Here is a 20703-nt window from a genome sequence, read left to right as displayed (position 1 = left end):
AGACCTGTTGGACGGGACGTGGGGATGTGGGTGCTGCAGAGGATTTTGAGCGGAAGACAACTTTGGGGGGGGCGAGGAAGAGTTCGGGGAGCGCTCCTAAGCCGCCGTGCGGGACACTCGGTGGGAGTAGGGATGGCGTCCGAGGGAGGGAGAGGGGAAGCGTGTGTGATAGTTACTCAGTTTAGAAAGCCTGAGGACAGTGTCCTGGGGACGGTAAAGGTGGAGGCGAAGTAGACTAGGAGAGGGAAGAAGAGGGGTTGAGCAGTAGTAATATTAATGCTGAATGAATGGGGTTAATATCTTGAATTTCTCATGCGATCGGGAGTGCCTTGAAAATCACTTAAGAGTGGTCTCTATCTAGGCTGGCTAGGACTTTTACGGCGAAGGAAGTGGAAGGGCAGGAGGAAAACAAGATGGTTCAGGGAGGGTCTAGAAAGGTGAAGGGCAGTGGGAAAACAGATTTAAAGAGAGGACTGGTAGAAGAAGCCAAATATACTTTCAAGTGGTGCAGTTATCTCTCCGCAAGGAAAGGTCGAGCAGTGAGATAAAGGAAAGCCGCGTGGCTCCTCTCCGGTCTCAAACGCGGCATATATAGGAAAAGATACAGCCCTCTGCTAATGCCAGATAAGGCAGATTAATTATCAAGGTACTATTAAGTGCCTAGTTAATGCTCTTTTTGGGGTAAGTGGAATCCCATTAGAATTTCTCTAGGCCTAATTTGCCACGAATGCGTATCAGTACACTGGTCACTCCCGGGTTCCTGTGTGGAACCTGCAAATGGTGAAATAGTGCTGTGATCGTCTTTGAATGTCATCATCACTAAGACGTCTTCATGAGCTTTGGGTTTCATGTATTTTGACTCTTCGTAGACATCATAATTTAAAAAAAAAGGCATCAGAACCTAGATATGACTTATGATTAAACCTGATTTGGTGAATACTTTCAAGGTCTTCTGATGTACACATTTGGATTTCCTTTTGAAAGCATCTGCGTTATTCCTTCTGCTATTAAAATAAATGTTGAAAATCTAGGCCTTAAAAGAAAGTTAAAAAGACTTCTTTTTATCTTTTAAAGTTTTTTGTTTTTATTTTTATTTTTCGAAACAGGGTTTCTCTATGTCACAGCCCTGGCTGTCCTGGACTTACTTTGTAGACCAGGCTGGCCTCGAACCGACTGCCTCTGCCTCTCCAGTGTGGGCCACCATGCCCCGCTAAATACCCCCTTTTATATAATGTTGTTTATTCTGAGAATTTTGTGCATGTTTACAGTGTATTTTTATCATATTAACCTCCCATTCCACTCCCTTTTTCTTTCTTTCTTTTTTTTTTTTAAAGACAAGAGTTTCTCTGTGTAGCCCTGGCTGTTGTGGGACTTGTTCCATAGGTCAGGCTGGCCTCAAACTCAGGGATTCCTGTTTCTACCACTCAGCCTTTTATTTTATTTATTTATTTATTTAATATAAGATCTTGCTAAGCTGCCAGCTCTGTTCTAGGACTCATTATGTAGCCCAGGCTGATAGCAAACTGGAAATCCTCCTGTCTCAGGCTTTGGGGTCCTGGGATAACAGGCATGTTCCACATAAAGTACCCCTAGATGATCCCAGAGATAGTGGCTCACATCTTTAAACCCAGCTCTCAGAGGCCGAGGCAGGCATTTCTCTGTAAATTCAAGGCCAATCTGGTCTACAGAGTCTAGGACAGCCAGGGCTCCATAGAGAAACCCTGTCTCAGAAAAAGAAAAACAAAACAAAACAAAACCAAAAAAACATAGCCAAAACATAAAAAAAAATAAGTAAACAAATACATAAAGTACCCCTTAATAAATGACTAACGTTACAGCCAGTCCAATTTTTGTTTTGTTTGTTTTTCTGAGACAGGGTCCCTCTTGTTAGCCTTGGCCATCGTGGACTCACTTTGTAGACCAGGCTGGCCTCGAACTCACAGCGATCCGCCTGCCTCTGCCTCCCGAGTGCTGGGACTAAAGGCGTGCACCACCACTGCCCAGCGCCTTTCAGTCCAAATATCTTCCACATGAGTGTAGTTGTTGTTTAGCTGCCTTAGCAATGAAGAAGCATTAGAGTTGGCACTAGAAGAATGAAGTAAGCACCTGGGTGTAGTACTTATTAATTTCTTGTGTGTGTGTGAGAGAGAGAGAGAGAGAGAGAGAGAGAGAGAGAGAGAGAGAGAGAGAGAGAGAGAGAGAGATTCCCACTCTAGATAGCTAAATGTTCAATTTCTTTTATTTATTTATTTATTTTTATTTTTTTTTAAATGTTCAATTTCTAAACCTAGGCATGTGGGTGTGGCTCAGCGATAACAACACTTGCCCAGCATCCACAGCACTGAAAGGGAAAACCCAAACCTATGTTCTTTCATTTTATATTTATTTATCCATTATGTTGGGGGTAGATCCCAGTGCTTTAGGCATGCTGGAAAACTGCTCCATCTTGTGAGCAGCTAAGTTTTGAATCCAATAATTTAAATAGAGAACACACTCCCGTAATTACTGTGGTTCAGGATGGTTTTTGTTCTGTTTTGTTGTTGAGAGGCATTGTCTCATGCTTGACACAGAAAGTCTTAAGAGCGAATCCATCACAGTTTTGATTTCTGATGACGTTGCATTCTGACTGCACAAAGTAATAGTGCCCTCTTTTTTTTTTTTTTTGGTCAACCGGAATGTGTTTTTGTTCCAGTTGCAAGTTACCATAGCTACTTGCAGCTCACACTGTGCTTGTTTGGATTTGTAGACTAAAGCCCCTATCAAGTCCAGTTTTAAGATAGTTTTCTATGTTGCAAAAATGTCACCGAAATAAGCAGGTGCCTTTGTTTGGTAGTTAAGGTATCTTAGAGTTGCAGTCGTGTATGGCATCTGAGTACCACTGCTGCTTTGGGAGGTCATATGAGCAGAGCAGGGAGGAGAGGGTGCTGAACTGGGTATGTATTTATTTGCTTTTACTTCCTTTTGACATTTATTTTGGTTTTTCGAGACTGGATCTCTCTGTGTAGCCTTGGCTGTCCTGGACTCACTTTGTAGACTCACTATGCAGAGAAACTCTGTCCTCCCCAACCAAAAAAAATTGTTTAACTGTTTCAGAAATTCATGGCATACAATTTATGTTTTCTTTCTTTCTTTCTTTTTTTATTTTATTTTATTCATCTTTTGGTTTTTCAAGACCGGGTTTCTCTGTGTAGCCTTGGCTGTCCTGGACTCACTTTGTAGACCAGGCTGGCCTTGAACTCACAGCAGTCTGCCTCCCAAGTGCTGGGATTAAAGGCATGTGCTACCATGCCTGACTGCAGCCAGTACTCCTGACTGCTGAGCCATCTCTTCAGCCCTTTGCTTTGCTTTCTTGCCATTTAAAAATCTCTCATAATTTTTGTTGAATGTTAAGAAATGGCGTATATGAAAGGCTAGAGGAAGAAGGATAAAAATCTTTTAAATTATAATGTTAAAAACATGTAGCAGTTTCTCCTCTGTGGTTAGTTTAGGCCCCGCCCTCTGTTTTCAGAGAAAAGGAAGTTCTGAGTAGGAATGCAAGGGTTGTCTCTTAACTTACTATTTTGTGTTTTTGTTCTTGTTTGCTTTTTTTGAGACAAGCTTTCTGTTGTCTAGGCTGACTTTGAACAGGTTTTTTAGATGAAGATGATCTTAACTCTTCCTCCCTCTGAAGTGCTAACAATACAGACCTGTCACCCAGCTAATGTTACTGCTTAAGTAAATTAAAGGCTAGGGTATGCTTGGTTGTCAAGAAAGCAGATAATGTTCACAGCCATTCTATTCTGATATGCAAATCATTAAGAAAGCTCACTGGAAGCTGGGCATGGTGGTGTACACCTTCTATCCCAGCACTTGGGAGGCAGAGGCAGGTAGATCTCTCTGAGTTTGAGTCCAGGACAGCCAAGGCTACATACACAGAGAAACCCTGTCTCAAAAAACCAAGAAGGAAGGAAGGAAGGAAGAAAGAAACCAACCTCACTGGAAGCCGGGAGGTGGTGGGGCATGCCACCTAGCACTTGGGAGGCAGAGGCAGGTGGATCTCTGAGTTTGAGGCCAGCCTGGTTTATAGACCAAAGTTCCAGGACAGCCAAGGCTACATAGAGAAACCTTGTCCCAAAAAACAAACAAACAAACAAAAGGCTGGGCATGGTGACGCCCACCTTTAATCCCAGCACTCAAGGCCAACCTGGTCTACAAAGAGAGTTCCAGGACAGCCAGACCTTTTGCACAGAGAAACTCTGTCTCGAAGATCCACCTGCCTCTGCCTCCCAAGTGTTGGGATTTGAAAAACTAAAGTTAAAAAAATAAAAGAAGAAGAAACTTCACTGGAGTCCTTGGTACTAAAAAGTGGCTATCGAAGAAATGAACTCCCACTCTCTTGAAATACTCACTTGTTCGTTCACTCAGTAAATATTTACTATGTATCAGAGATACTTGTAAGTCCTGTATTCTGAGTTCAGGGGAATGACCTTGATGAATTTACTCCAACCCTGGTGCCTGATAAGTAGGGTATCACCTCTAAAAACAAAACAAGCAAGAGAAGCCTAAGTCATTGCGTTCATTTTAGAATTTTACCTTTGCTGTGCTTTTCACCGTTTGTGGTATTTCTGTTGGTTTCTGCTCGTAAGCAGAGATGGCAGATCAAGGCTGCCGGCTGTCTGCTCAGCCTAGCGACAGCAGTTCGTAGAGGACATCGCTGTAGTCTGAGGCCTAAGACTTTGGCAGATCCAGAAACTCTGCCTTTCATCAGTAAAGGGGCCAGTGTGAGGTACCAGAGAGCCTCTATAGTGAGAGCTGCCCGGGCTTTAGTCTGTATGCAGTTCCAGTTCACCCTCTAAAATGACCCTTGCCTCTCCTGTGTCTTTCAGTAGGGTGATTGCTTTAGCCTCTGGCATTGACCAACACAAGCCTTTGCTCTCTCAGAGTACACGCGGAGATCCTAATTGTAGGACTGTTTGGTGAAGCCTCTACCCAGCTCTGGCCAGTGGTGACCCCTGAGTACTTGCTACTAGAGCTATGGCCTGTGAATTGCAGCACCTTGGCCTTTAGACCAGACCCGTTGAATCTATGTTAGCAAGATCCCTAGGTGCGATAAAAAAAAAAAAGCACGTTGTAAAGGTCTGGGGAGATGGTTTAGTGGTTTAGAGTGCATACTGCTCTTGCAGAGAAGACCTAGGTTGTTTCCAGCACCCGTCAAGTGTCTCACAGCCACATCCAGAGGATGCAATGCCCCTGCCTCCACTCTTTCCACAGTACCTGCACTCACTTGCACGTACCCACTGAATACATACATAGAACTAAAATGAATAAAATACATGAAATAAAAAGAGTACACATGAAAGACTGAGGTGCACATACATTACCACTTCAGTAGTTCTTCGCTCATTTCTAGGCTCAAAACTAAGTTGATTCTCATAAGTTGCCATGTTTTTTTCTCCAGGATTAAAATGTTTAGGGAATGGTGGTGCATTTTGGAAATTGCAGCACTTAAGAGTTCAGAGCTGAGGGGCTGGAGAGATGGCTCAGTGGTTAAGAGTGCCGCCTGCTCTTCCAAAGGTCCTGAGTTCAATTCCAGGCAACCGCATGGTGGCTCATAACTATCTGTAATGTGATATGGCGCCCTCTTCTGGCTTGCAGGAGTACATGCAAGCAGAGCACTGTATACCTAATAATAAATAAATAAATCTTAAAAAAAAAAAAAAAAAAGAGTTTAGAGCTGAGCCGGGCGGTAGTGGTGCATGCCTTTAATCCCAGCACTCGGGAGGCAGAGGCAGGCGGATCGTGTGAGTTCGAGGCCAGCCTGGTCTACAAAGTGGTCCAGGACAGCCAAGGCTACACAGAGAAACCCTGTCTCGAACCCTCCCCCCAAAAAAAGTTTAGAACTGGGTGTGGTGGTGCATGCCTTTAATCTCTTTAATCGGGAGGCAGAGGCAGAGGCAGGGGGATCGATATGAGTTCGAGGCCAGCCTGGTCTCCAAAGCGAGTGCCGGACAGCTAAGGCTACACAGAGAAACCCTGTCTCGAAAAACAACAATAACAACAACAACAAAAATTTAGAGGAGGAGGAGACGACAAGTTCCATGCTAGCATCAGGGACCTAGTGAGACCCTGTCTCACAACAGTGTTTGGAATATCACACATATGCACCTGAATAACTGATGATTTTTTTTTTCTGAGATATGTAGCTCTGGCTGTTCTGGAATTTACTATGTAGATCATGTTAGGTTGGCCTCGAACTCACAGAGATCCACCTTTTAAAGGCTTGCATCAACATCTCCCTGAATGAATAATTGATGATCCTAAGCCAATTCTCCTGCATTTGTCTTCTGAATAGTTTGTATTATCAATCCATGTCATCGCTCTGGCTAGCATCTTTTAGTATCTATAATGTGGCCGGTCAGTGAATAAGTTTTCTTTTTTTCTTTTTGGTTTTTCAAGACATGGTTTCTCTGGGTGTAGCCTTGGCTGTCCTGGACTCACTTTGTAGACTAGGCTGGCTTCAAACTCAGAGAGATCTGCCTGCCTCTGCCTCCTGAGTGCTGGGGTTAAAGGCGTGTACCACCACGCCCAACATGTGTTTATTTATTTATAATATTTGTGTGTGTGTGTGTGTGTGTGTGTGTTCTTGTGTTCTCTTTCTTTGGTTGGTTGGTCTTTGAAGTGTGGTCTTATTGTTTCTCTGATGGGCCTAGAACCCACTCTGTAGTGCAGTGGTTTAGTCTAAAAAGTGCTGGGATGCCACAGACACAGAGCTTTACTTTTACATTTGAAGCAGGGTCTCACTGAGCTGCCTTCCTGGGCTCAGAAGATCCTCCTGCCCTAGTCCTGTTAGTAACTGTGTCTGACATAGTGTTATGTTATGCCTAGCTTACTATTTTTTTTTTTAGATAATTGATTTCATATCACTTTGAGGATTTAATTAGTATCCTTGTTACTGTTTTTCTGTGTAACACCAGGTTGGTTCTCTATAGATCTTTATTCCTATAGGATTTGAGAACACACAGCAAACTAAAGACTCATGAAGAAAACAGATTATTTCAGAAAACCAAGACAGGAAGTCTTAGTAGCTCAGTGAAGAGAAGAAAAGCTGTTATTGCTGCTTTTATCTCTCACTTCCCCTTCTGTTACCATTTTCCAAACAGAGCAGGAATCTGTTTAGATGTAATTTGGTACAGCAGTAACACTGTTACAGTACCCTAAGAAAACATCTAGATCTAAAGCTAATCTAGGGAAAGCTAAGAACAAATAAAATCATTGAAAATAACCTATAATTACAGTCACAGATAGCTGTGATTAACATTTTGATGTATCTGTTAGTGCATATTCTACAGAGGTGAGAAACTGCTGTATATTTAATATGTATCTGATATTTTCCTTTTGATTAACGGTATAAGTATTAAGAATATTTTCTAGCCAGGTGGTGGCGCACGCCTTTAATCCCAGCACTTGGGAGGCAGAGGCAGGCAGATCGTTGTGAGTTCAAGGCCAGCCTGGTCTACAAAGTAAGTCTAGGACAACAAAGGCTACACAGAGAAACCCTGTCTCACAAAACCCAAAAACAAGCAAACAAAAATAAAAAACAGAGAGAGAATGAGAATGAGAATCAATATTTTTCAGCAAGGCATGGTGGTGCAGGCCTTTAATTGCAGCACTGGGGAGACAGAGACAAGAGGATATCTGTGAGTTTGAGGCTAGCCTAGTCTGAGGCCAGCCTGGTCTACAAAGCCAGAGCTACAGAGAGAGAGACCCTGTCTTGGGGGAAGAAGGGAAAAAAAAGGAATATTTTCCCAGGCTTGGGATTTAGCTCAGTAGCCAAGTATGTTATGCAAACACTCTACCAACAGAGATTCGTTACCAGTTCACAAATGGCCTGTATTTCATTTATTTATTTATTTATTTATTGTTTATTTGTTTGATTGATTGATACAGGGTTTCTCTGTGTGTAGCCCTGGCTCTCCTAGAACCTATTCTTAGACCGAGCTGGCCTCTAACTCAGAGATCCTCCTGCCTCTACCTCCCAGTGCTGGGATTAAAGGCATGTGTTACCACTGACCAGCCTGTATATACACATGTACTTTCTTTTATTTTTTATTTTATTATTATTATTATTATTATTATTATTATTATTATTATTATTATTATTATTTGTTTGTTTTTTTTTTGGTTTTTCGAGACAGGGTTTCTCTGTGTAGCCTTGGCCATCCTGGACTCACTTTGTAGACCAGGCTGGCCTCGAACTCACAGCGATTCGCCTGCCTCTGCCTCCCGAGTGCTGAGATTAAAGGCGTGTGCCACCACGCCCGGCTCTTTTTCTTTTTTTGTTTTTTGATACAGAGTTTCTCTGTAGTAGCCTTGGCACTCCTGGACTCACTTTGTAGACCAGGGGACTCGAACTCAGAGAGATTTGCCTGCCTCTGCGAGGATGAACACCACTACGTCCAGCAACTGACATGTACATTCTTTTCTTTTATTTTTTTTTGGTTTTTTGAGACAGGGTTTCTCTGTGTAGCCTTGGCTGTCCTGGACTCACATTGTAGACCAGGCTGGCCTCAAACTCACAGTGATCCTCTTGCCTATGGCATGCACCACCATGCCTAGCCACATGTACATTCTTTTTTTTTTTTTTCCACATGTACATTTTTAAAATTATTTATTTATTTTGAGAGAGAAAGTACGTGTGTGTGTGTGTGTGTGTGTGTGTGTGTGTGTGTGTGTGTACCACATTCATGTATACTCTATTGAGGCCAGAAGAGGGTGTTGGAACCATTGGAACTGGAGTTAAAACTGAGTGAGCTGCTTGCTATAGGTGCGAGGAACTGAACCCAGGTCCTTCAGAAAGAGCAGTGAGGTCTTGTAGCTGCTGAGCCATCCCTCCAGTCCATAGTCATATTATGTATTTATATTTTATGTATATGGTGTTTGCCTGCATATCTGTGCATTGTGTGCATGCTGTGCATGTGGAGACCAGAAGAAGGTGTCTGGTGCTGCAGAACTGAGTTACAGATGGTTTTTAGCGCCGTGTGGGTCCTGGGGACTGAGCCTAGCTTTTCTCCGAGAGCAGCACGTGTTCTTGACCACCAACCGTCTCCACGGTGCCCATCGTATATATATATAATGTTGATAGAGAAAAACTACACTCATTTTTAAACTGAAAGTGCAGGTAATTTGCTTTCTGAAAAGTCCATCAAATGTAGGGTAACCTATTATTGACGAGCCATTAGTTATTGCTAGTATTTTATTATCCTTTTTAGTCAGGAGAGAGAGCGAAATTTGACTTTTCTGATTTTCAGTTTCCTTATCTGTAAATGAAGGTAAAATATAGTGCCGACTTTTCCTGTCCAGTGTGGGAATTAAAATAAGTCTAGCTGGGCATGGTCGTGTAGCCTTTAATCTCAGCACTTGGGAGGCAGAGGTGGTTGGATCTCTGTGAGTTTTTAGGCTAGCCTGGTTTACATAGAGAGTTTCACAGCAGCCAGGGCTACTTAGAGAGGCTGTCTCAAAAAACAAAACAAAACCAAGAAGTAAATAAAATAAGAAGTACTAGCCGGGTGTGGTGGTGCACGCCTTTAATCCCAGCACTTGGGAGGCAGAGGCAGGCGGATCGCTGTGAGTTCGAGACCAGCCTGGTCTACAAAGTGAGTCCAGGATGGCCAAGGCTACACAGAGAAACCCTGTCTCGAAAAACAAAAAAACAAAAAAAAAAAAGAAGAAGTAGTGCAGGCTGGAGAGATGGCTTAGAGGTTAAGAGCACTGGCTGCTCTTCCAGAGGTCCTGAATTCAATTCCCAGCAGCCACATGGTGGCTCACAACCATCTATCATGAGATCTAATGCCCTCTTCTGGTGTACAGGCATACATGCAGGCAGAAGACTGAATAAATAATAAATAAATAAATCTTTATTTGAAGAAAAAAAAAAAAAAAAAAAAAAAAAGAACTGCTGTGGCCACTGAGATGGCTCAGCAAGTACAGTGCTGCTGCACATGCCAGAGGACATGAGTTGATCCCCAGAACATGCGTTGATAAGTGGGAGGAGAGAATAAGCCCTCAAAGTTGTCCTCTGACCTTCACATGTGCACTGTGGTACCCGTGTCCACATCCATCATGCACACACAGAATAATAAATAAAAATTTTAATGGGCTATTTAAAGTGTTTAGCATAATGCCCAGGACATGTTAGCTACAATAAAAACTACTAAAGATTGCTATTCAAGATGATATCTCTTGCTTCTACTGACAGCTTATTTTTTATTTATTTATTTTTAAAGAGTTATTTGTTTATTATTTATACAGTATTCTGCCTGCATGACAGAAGATACCAGATTTCATTACAGATGGTTGTGAGCCACCATGTGGTTCCTGGGAATTGAACTCAGGACTTCTGGAAGAGCAGCCAGTGCTCTTAACCTCTGAGCCATCTCTCCAGCCCCAACAGCTTATTTTTTAAATGTCTGCTGTGTTTTCCCCAACAAAATGTCCTTTTGGAATTCTGGTGGTAGTTTTTGGCTGTCCCGTTTATATAAGAACTTAATATATTTTAATACAGTTACTGGTGAGCAAAACTTTCTATCTCTTTTCCAAAATGAAAGTTCTTGGTTTGTGAGGTAGGCTGGCTTGAAACTTGTGGTATTCCTGTCTCGGGCTCTGGGATACTGTGATTGTGAGTGTGTGCCACCACGCCCAGTAGAAAGAGGTTTTTTTTTTTTTTTTTTTTAAGGCCAAGATCATGCCTTACTCATTTTTACAGCCTCGATTTCTGGCATATAATAGACCTCAGTAAACATATGAATGAAGGCCTTTGTATAAATGTCGTGGGTGCACTTTGCATAGCTCCTTCTGAGACTGTAATCTTGACTTTATGCATTCTCTTCATTAATGCAGTTAACCGAGAGTTAAGCTTCTGTCTCATCACGTGGTTCAGTTGTGTCCTGCTGTATAATAAACTGCCAAAGTTCACCAGCTCAGGAGCAAAGATTGAGGTTCTCTGGTGTGGCACACTCGTAATCCTATCCCTAAGGCTGAGGAAGGAGAATTCCTAGGAGTATTGGGCCAACCTGGGCTACATCAGTTCCAGGCCAAGGCTACACACTGATACTCTTTAAGCCCTCTCTCCCCACAAAGAAAAAGCAATCATCTCTCCTCAACAGTTCTGGAATTTAAGTGGGGCTGTATTTGACAGTTCGGGTTTTACTCGGCAAAACTTTTGATATTACTGTCGGATACGGTGAGTGGCCAGCTTGAATGTTTCGTCTCCTTTTCAGAGCCTTTGTATTAGGGCTCCCGGAGAGGCCTAACGGCTTTAGCGTCAACCCAGTCTGTCTCTTTCCCTTCTCCCCGCCTGCCTTCCCCAATCTCTTTTGTCTTTCCCCGTCTCTGCCACGACAATCACACTTAGTGAGCCAAGGTCCAAAAGCACCAGTCGCCAGGTCTTAAGAGTGAGGCCTGGAAATAGCGTGGTGTTAGTTTCATGGAACTGCTATGATCATTTGACTGTGTTGTTGTCAACTCTAGGTAGGGAGGACTATGCTAGTCCTGGAATTTCATAAAGTGTTTCCGGGAGTACTAAAGTAGCAGACCACCATATCACGGCGTATACTACTTCTTTTTGAAACATTCCTAAAAAGCCAGGCATGGTGGCATATGCTTTTATCTCAGCACTCAGGAGACAGAGGCATGGAGAGTTCTGTGAATTGGAGGCCAACCCTACTTAGTGAGTTTCAGGATAACCTAGGCTATGGAGAGAGAGAGAGAGAGAGAGAGATATGGAGGGAGGGAGGGAGGGAGGGAGGGAGAAAGAGACACGTTCTATATCTAAAAATAATTTTTGTTTTTTCGAGACAAGTTTTCTCTGTGTAGCCCTGGCTGTCCTGGACTCACTTTGTAGACCAGGCTGGCCTCGAACTCACAGAGATCTGCCTGCCTCTGCTTCCCGAGTGCTGGGATTAAAGGTGTGTGCCACCATGCCTGGTGCCATGTATATTCTTAAATCTGCTTTGCTGCAAACAGATATTGTCCTAGATCAGCGGTTCTCAACTTTCCTAATGCTGTGACCCTTTAATACAGTTTTTTAATGTTGTGGGGATGCCTAACCATAAAATTATTTTTGTTGCTAATTTATAACTGTAATTTTGCTACTGTTAGAATCGTAATGTAAGTATCCGTGTTTTCCAGTGGTTTTAGGTGAGCCCTGTAAAAGGGTCATTTGACCCTCAAAGGGGTCACAGCCCATAGGTTGAGAACATCTGTTCTAGATGGCCAGGTAGCAGTTGAAGGTTGACGGTTGTTAAATACATTATGATTTATGCAGGCACAAAGGATGTGTAGAGGGTACACAGCTGAGGGTAGAGTGCACGAAGCCCTGGTTGGATCCACTGCACCACATAATGTATGTGTAATCCCAGCACTTGGGGAGGAGAGTCAGTTCCAGGTCATTTTTGAGTGAGCTGTATAGCAAGTTGAGTGCCATCTAGAAAAAAAAAATTAGATGGTATAATAGAAAGTGTCTTCAAAGCCGGGCGGCGGTGGCGCACGCCTTTAATCCCAGCACTCGGGAGGCAGAGGCAGGTGGATCCTGTGAGTTCGAGGCCAGCCTGGTCTACAAAGTGAGTCCAGGACAGCCAAGGCTACACAGAGAGACCCTGTCTCAAAAAAAAAAAAAAAAAGTGTCTTCAAACAATACTAAATTTACTGGTTTTCCTAGGAGCCATTTATTTATCAACATTGTTTTATAGTCTAGCACTGGCCAATCTGGGACCGAATAGACCTGGCTCTTGCCTCTGCCTCTCAAAAAACCTAAATAAATAAGTAAAGCCAAAAAATAAAAATAAAAGCCAAGGCTATTGCACTTGATTACTTATATGGTTGGATTAATGTTGACTGAGCTTTAAATTAGGAACTATTTTTAGAAGATGAAAATAATCTAAGGCAAAAGCAGGTTTGAATTATCAGTGGTTGGTATTCTGTGACCAGAAGACTCCAGATTTACAGTGAGTACACAGGAGGCACGTTTAGAAATGGGTTTTCCTACCCACAGTCCTCTCTGCTGATGCTTACATACTTCTCCCCCCACCACCACCACCCCCCCGCCCAGGTTCTGAAACAAAAACAACATAACATGGGCTTGCAACATCTGGGGGAGCTTCTGACTTCTTTCTAAAGAGGAAATTGACTTTACCTAACCAGTGTGCTTCCTGCAAGCACTGCATCCGTTAGAGGCCCTTAGAGCGAGGTCTGAAATGCAGCACGGCGCTGACTGGATGACTGTGTGCTGCCTGTACTGCGTTTATAAACCCACTGTGGCCTTCAACAATGCAGGCTCTGGGGCTGGGATTTAGCTCAGTTGAGAGAGTACTTGGCTAGCATGCCAGGCATGGGGCCACCCTACCTGTAATACCAGTGTTGGTGAGGTGGAGGAAGGGGAATCGGAAGTTCAAGGTCAGCTTAAGCTACAGATGGGTTTGAGGCTTGGTATCCATGAGATCTTACTGAAAACAACCACCAAAAAATGCAGCAGTCTGGAGCCAAATATGGAGCATTGCTAACAGTATAAAAATCAGAAGGCGTTCTTTCTGTAGTTTTTCCTTTATTTTTTGGTTTTTAAGACAGGGTTTCTTTGTGTAGCCTTGGCTGTCCTGGATTCACTCTGTAGGCCAGGCCAGCCTCCAACTCAAGAGATTTGCCTGCACCTCCACTTTCCCACCTTGGAAGGGAAACTGCGTGCGTGTATGTATTTCTAACACTCTGGTCAAGAGAAAGCTGGTGGGGGCTGCAGAGATGGCTCAGAGGTTAAGAGCACTGTCTGCTCTTCCAAAGGTCCTGAGTTCAATTCCCAGCAACCACATGATGGCTCACACCCGTCTACAACATGTGGCTTTATAATAACTCAGTGGTGGAATGCTTGTCCAGCCCGTGGGAGGCCCTAGGGTCAGCCCCAGCACAGCACACAGTCTTTTTACTGAGTGGGAAATGATTGTCGTGTGGTACAGTTAGGTGATTATGAATGGTGCCTATGCTTTAACTTCCTTTTTTTTTTTTTTCTGAGACAGGGTTTCCCTGTGTAGCCTTGCCTGTCCTGGACTCACTTTGTAGACCAGGCTGGCCTTGAACTCACAGCAATCCACCTGCTTCTGCCTCCTTAGTGCTGGGATTAAAGGTGTACTCCACCACACCCGGTTGCTTTAACTTTTTCTAAAGATTCTAAATTTGAGTTTTTGTATTCTTTTTAGATAAAGGAGAGTGCTTCGCAGACAAGAGATGTCCTCAAGCAGCATTTTAGTGATTTAAAAGGGACCCTTGGGAAGCTGTTGGATGAGCGGTTGGTGACGCTTTTGCAAGAGGTGGACACCATTGAACAGGAGACCATTAAACCACTGGATGACTGCCAGAAGCTCATCGAGCATGGCGTCAGCACTGCGGATGACCTGGTCCGAGAAGGTAGGGGTCCAGGGTACCCCTCACATCCTTACGTTCTGATTGACACCAGCCAGTTTCTCAGCATGCTAGTGGGCTTCTTACCGTCTGGATGTTTCTGTCTTGAGATAGTTTATAATACAGGACCACAGATGAAATGTGAGGAGCCTAGTCTAAGTATAATCAAAGTATTGACTGGAACCATTTGTAAAACAAAGAGTGATTGTTACAGAAGGTTCTATGATCATGGTATCTAATTCACAATTTTTGTGGGGTTTTTTTGTTTGTTTGTTTGTTTGTTTTTCTTTTTTTTTTTTTTTTTTTTTTTTTTTTTGGTTTTCTGAGACAAGGTTTCTCTATGTAATTATGGCTGTCCTGGAACTCACTCTGAACTCCAGATCTGCCTGGCTATGCCTCTCCAGTACTGGGATTAAAGGCATGTACCACCAATGCCCTGCTTAACTATTTATTTTGAAGCGGTTACGCATTACACTTAAAAAATTGCATTCTGTATGTGGCACTCTGTACGCCACGCGATAAGCATGGAGTCAGAGGACAGCTAACTGAATTGGCTCTCTACTTGTATTGTACGTATCCCATTGACAGAGCTCAGCTCAAGATGGCTTGGCGGCAAGTACCTTTACCCGATGAGCCATCTTACTGGCTCATGTGTTATATTTTCAATCGCTTATTCAACATGTAATTTCAAACTCACTTTCACAGCTTTTGATAAGTTTTTGTGTGTTTACTGTTTTGTTTTGTATTTTTGAGACAGAGTCTCCTATTATTGTGCAAACAGCCATGAATTAATTCTCTGCACTCCACCCAACTGAGCAGCATGGGTCCTGGGCTTACTGGTGTGAGCAGTCCGTCACACCTCACTTCTCTTTTAGTTCTTCTATTCCAGTACAGGTTTCATTGTTGCTGCTCAGTCACACGGAGGTCTAGTTGTGCATCCCTGTCTCCTTCCTTAATGTCGGCCTTCCTTCTTCCAGGGCAGGCGTTTGCTAGGTGTATCAAATAAAAAGATGACAGTTCTGCTCTTTGGGGTTTGTAATTCATGGGAGTCTTGCTGAATAATATCTAAAATCTTACTACAGAACAAAAGAGTCTGTCTGGGGAAGTCTGGGACAGCCCTGTGTGGGAGTTCTGCAGAGGCTTGAGGAAATTCATTAAGCAAAAGAAAAAGAGGTGGCAGAAGTAACTTCAGGAGTGGAGCAAATGTCACAGATCTGTGTCAGTGAGAGTTGTGTAACCAGGTTGGCCCAGGCCTCATGAGTGCTGTGTAGCTAATTGTAAGCCTCAGTGAGACATGTTTATTTTTTACTGACATAATAGTGCCTTTGAGAACATTCTTTTTAGCAGAACCACAGAGCGTCTTCCCCTGGAGGCTGTAAATTTGGACACAGACCCAGAAGCAGGCCAGCACAGGGCAGGAGGGTGCACACCCATCACATTGAGGGCTGTGCTTTCATTTTTGAAAATAAATTCTTTGAGGCATGTACTTATTTGTCATAGCATTTAATGCTTGAGCCTTATTTTTTTCTTAATAATTCAGAAATATTTTTAATTGTAAACTCTTCCCTCTTTCTCCCAAGAGATAAAAGCTTCTCTATGTATTTTTTAATTTATTAAGTTTTTTCATTTTGCTTATATAACTGTTTTGCCTGCTTATATGTGTGTACCACATACATGCTTGGTGCCTATGGAGACCAGACCCCCTGAAAGTAGAGTTACAAATGGTTGTGAACCATCATATGGGAAACAAACCTAAGCCCTCTGCAAGAACAATTGCTCTTAATCTCTGAACCATCTTTCCAGTACCCACTTTTTTTTTTTTTAATATATTTTATTTAACTTTAATCTATGTACATTGGTGTGAGGGTGTCAGATGTTGGAGTTTCAGACAGTTGTGAGTTGCCATGTGGGTGCTGGGAATTGAACCCGGGTCCTTCGGAAGAGCAGGCAGTGCTCTTAACCACTGAGCCATCTCTCCAGCCCCCAGTACCCACTTTTTAAAAAATTTTAAATACAGAGCCTCATAACCCAGGCTGGCTTGAATTTTGTATTAGCTAAGGGTGGCCAGAATCATCTTGCTTCTGCCTCTCAAGTGCTAGAGTCCTTGAGGCAGTGTTCAGTATGTTGTTTTTCTTTCAGTAAAGAAGGTCATTCTGTCAGAATACTTGAGTTGGGTCTGGCAAGATGGCTCACTGAGTAAAGGTACTTGCTACCAAGCCTGATGACCTGAGTTTGATCTTGGGACCCACTTGGTGGAGGGAGAGGACCAAGTCCTGTAAGTCATCCATCCCCTGACTTCCACTCATAGGCTATGGTGTGCATGCCCCCACACATATAAATACACAGACACAGAAAATCAGTATGTGTACGCATAATTTTAAAAAGAAACCTGGGCTGGAGAGATGGCTTAGAGGTTAAGAGTGCTACCTGCTCTTCCAAAGGTCATAGTTAAATTCCCAGCAAGCACATGGTGGCTCACAACCGTCTGTGATAGGATCCGGTGTCTTTTTCCTGCATGCAGGCCAGAACACTGTATACAGAATAAATGAATAAATAAATCTTTTAAGAAAAAAAAAAAACTTGGGAGGCAGAGGCAGGTGGATTGTTGTGAGTTCAAGGACAGCCTGGCCTACAACCCGAGTCCAGGACAGCCAAGGCTACACAGAGAGACACTGTCTCGAAAAACAAAAACAAACCCACCAAACACCATTAGTAACTCCAGGGCGCATTCTGATAATATGACAGTGCCCTTCATCATTGCCTAGGATGTAGAGGCTGGCCATTTTCTTTCTTTCTTCTTTCTTTTCTTTTTTTAAAGATTTATTTATTATTTATACAGTATTCTGCCCAAACGTGTGCCTGCCCACCACAAGAAGGCACCAGATCTCATTACAGGTGGTTGTGAACCACCATGTGGTTGCTGGGGATTGAACTCGGGACCTTCAGAAGAACAGATGGTGCTCTTAACCTCTGAGGCATCTCTCCAGCCCTCTCTCTTCTTTCTTTCTTTTTTAATATTTATTATTTATACAGTGGTCTTATGTACATCTGTAGGCCAGAAGAAGGCATCAGCTTACAATATAGATGATTGTAAGCCACCATGTGGTTGCTGGGAATTGAACTCAGGACCTCTGGAAGAGCAGTCAGTGCTCTTAAACTCTGAGCCATCTCTCCAGCCCGAGGTTGGCCGCTCTGTTGGGTAATTTCTGATCCAATATATAGTGCCCTTTTTAGGGGATCTGACTGCACTATCTGATTTTTTATTTTTTTGAGACAGGGTCACATTATATATCACAGGCTTGTCTCAAACTCAAATTTATTCTTCTGCCTCAGCCTCATAAGTGCTAGAATAAGAAGCATGTACCTCCTTAGTTGGCATCATTTGGCTGTTTAAGATCCTAGGTCCTATCCCAATGTGGTGGTCTATGCCTGTAATCCCAATACTCAGGGAGGCAGAGGCAGGCAGATCTCTGAGTTCAAGGCCAGTCTGATTTACAAAGCAAGTCCAGGACAGCCAAGGATACATAGAGAAGCCCTGCCTGGAAACAAAACAAAACAAAACAAAAAAGGTCCTATTTCTGTTCTTTGTTCGAGCTGGGCGTGGTGGCACACGCCTTTAAGCCCAGCACTCGAGAGGCAGAGGCAGGCTGATCTCTGTGAGTCTGAGGACAGCCTGGTCTACAAAGTGAGTCCAGGACAGCCAGGGCTACACAGAGAAACCCTGTCTCGGAAAACAACAACAACAAAAAAACTTTGTTCCTGTTACCCCTGACAAAGAGGAGCCAAAAGTGTGTGGTGGCTCACCCCTGGAATCCCAGTAGTCAAGAGTTGGAGGCAGGAATATCTTGTGATTTGAGGCCAGCCTAGTCTACATAACAAGTTTCAGGCCAACCAAGACTAAATATAATGGTATTTTACCTCAAAAAAGTCAGAAAAGGGCTGGCCAGGTGGCTCGTTGGGTGAAGGAGCTTGGTACCAGGCCTGACAGGTGACATAGGTCCCTGACACACTCATATGGTGGAAAGATCTAACTCCTCCCACAAGCTGTCCTCTTGATTTCCACATGTAAACTATCTCCTCCAATTAATTAATTAATTAATTAATTAATGTAAGAAAATATAGGATGAGGTTGGGCATGGTGGTGCACACCTTTAGTCCCAGCACTCGGGAGGCAGAGGCAGGTGGGTCACTGTGAGTTTGAGGCCAGCCTGGTCTACAAAGCAAGTCCAGGACAGCCAGGGCTACACAGAGAAACCCTTTCTCAAAAAACCAAAAAGAAAAAGAAAAAAGAAAGAAAGTAAAGGATGAACCCCTCCCCCCAGAGAATTGATAAAGAGGACCAAGAAAATGTCCCTGGCCTGCCAGGTTTCTGAGCTGGATTTGCAATTGTAGAACAGGTCTTTGCCAACCCCTTTTCTCTCTGGCTTACCAAGTCATTTTGAGAGTTTGATTGTATGTCACCTGGGAATTAATTTTCAACAAAGCGAGAAATCTATGGAGGACATGCGTTGTGTTGGTTACTGTACAGTAATGACTTTAAAATGTGTCTTTTACTCAGCTAGTTTCTTACCCTTCACTGTAGGTGAGATGGCCATTCTTGCTGGTACAGAAGTGCAGAGTGATAAACTGTGGAGCTTTACCAAAAAGGCCTCACACATTCAGCTGGACAGGTAAACTCCTTGCTCCCGCCTGGACTCGCTTCTTCCCCGTCTTCTGCACTCTGACTACAGGAAACAGAATCTGTTTTAAGGGTCTTACTGCCCGGTGTCATCTCTGCTCATGTTCAGCCGTTGTGGTTGAAGTCTTTGATGTAGTATCGTTACACATCTTTTTCAATTCCGGTAGATAAAAGAATTGTTAAAATTCTGAAACTTCTGGTACGTTCTTCCACAGCAGCACATGATGACACTAGAGCAATACATAAGAGTTTGTCATGGTTTCTGCACACACGCATTTTGCATGCCCTTTCGAGACCAAATCTTATTTAGTAAACAAGATCTTTTTTTGTTTTGTTTTGTTTTTTTTGTTTTTCAAGACAGGGTTTCTCTGTGTAGCCTTGGCCATCCTGAACTCACTTTGTAGACCAGGCTGGCCTCGAACTCACAGCGATCCACCTGCCTCTGCCTCCCGAGTGCTGGGATTAAAGGCGTGCGCCACCACGCCCGGCTAAACAAGATCTTTTGATACAAACTCAGCAGTTGTGAGTTTATTGACTTGGTCTTTTTTTCCCTTCACTGTGTATGTAGCCTCTGGCTTGTAACTCTCCTGTCTCAGCCTCCCGAGTGCTGGGATGGTGAGCATGTACTACCACACAGTTTCCAGTTTCTGTCTTGCTTATAATTATTTGGGAAGAGAATCTTTATGTAACGTAAAGAGGAAGGCCCCTCACAACAAAGGCTTCTTAATTATTTGCCGAGGCCTTTAGCATTCTTCCAGCGTGTGACCAGTCTAAAATAGTCCTTGCATTTTGATCTCCCGGTTAAGCCTTAAACACTCACACTTTTGTTTCCTCAGCTTGCCAGAAGTGCCTTTGCTAGTGGATGTGCCCTGTTTGTCAGCTCAGCTGGACGACTCCATTCTCAACATAGTGAAAGACCACATTTTTAAGCATGGAACAGTAACTTCCCGCCCTCCGGTACAGATTGAAGAATTAATAGAGAAACCTGGAGGCATCATAGTGCGCTGGTGTAAGGTGTGTGCTGAGTTGCAGAAGTGGTTTCAACATTATGGGTTTGTAGTTGTTAGATTGTTTTTTATTTTTGTTTAACTTTTTTGGTTTTTCGAGACAGGGTTTCTCTGTGTAGCCTTGGCTGTCCTGGACTCACTTTGTAGACCTCGAACTCACATCGATCCACCTGCCTCTGCTTCCCGAGTGCTGGGATTAAAGGCGTGCGCCATCATGCAAGATTGTTTTTTATTAACTAGTATTTTCTTCTCTTTCCAAACAAAAGTGCCCCCCCAGCACTTTTCCACTTTTAATCCCAGCACTCAGGAGGTAGACGCAGGTGGATCTCTGTGAGTTTGAGGCCAGCCTGGTCTGTATGTTGGTCTAAAGCCAGCAAGGGCTACGTACTACTCTGTCTCAAAACAAAACAAAAACTGATGAAACAAATATTTCTGAAGTTTTGTTACACTTGGTATTGCTTAGGATTTTGTTCTTTTAAATATATATACTTTCCATATAGACATATATTTATTATATATTCTTTAAATTAATATATATGTTACTATGTTTTACTCACACACACACACACACACACACACACACACACACGTATGTCA

At 43.2% G+C, this 20703-nt stretch overlaps 1 protein-coding gene across 1 annotated transcript in view; it reads left to right on the top strand.

The window, feature by feature from the left end:
• The window catches only part of Crlf3 (cytokine receptor like factor 3), a 34941-nt gene that overhangs the window by 261 nt on the left and 13977 nt on the right, over positions 1-20703 (top strand). The window contains exons 2-4 of the mRNA XM_051158092.1: positions 14220-14427; positions 19004-19091; positions 19936-20113. Of these exons, the coding sequence (XP_051014049.1) occupies positions 14220-14427; positions 19004-19091; positions 19936-20113 (474 nt within the window). The remainder of the gene's footprint in view (positions 1-14219; positions 14428-19003; positions 19092-19935; positions 20114-20703) is intronic.

The sequence above is a fragment of the Acomys russatus genome, chromosome 16 (assembly GCF_903995435.1).
Source record: "Acomys russatus chromosome 16, mAcoRus1.1, whole genome shotgun sequence".
Classification (NCBI taxonomy): Eukaryota; Metazoa; Chordata; class Mammalia; order Rodentia; family Muridae; genus Acomys; species Acomys russatus.
The sequence above is the reverse complement of the archived record's forward strand: the minus strand, read 5'-3'. Positions and strand labels throughout refer to the sequence as shown.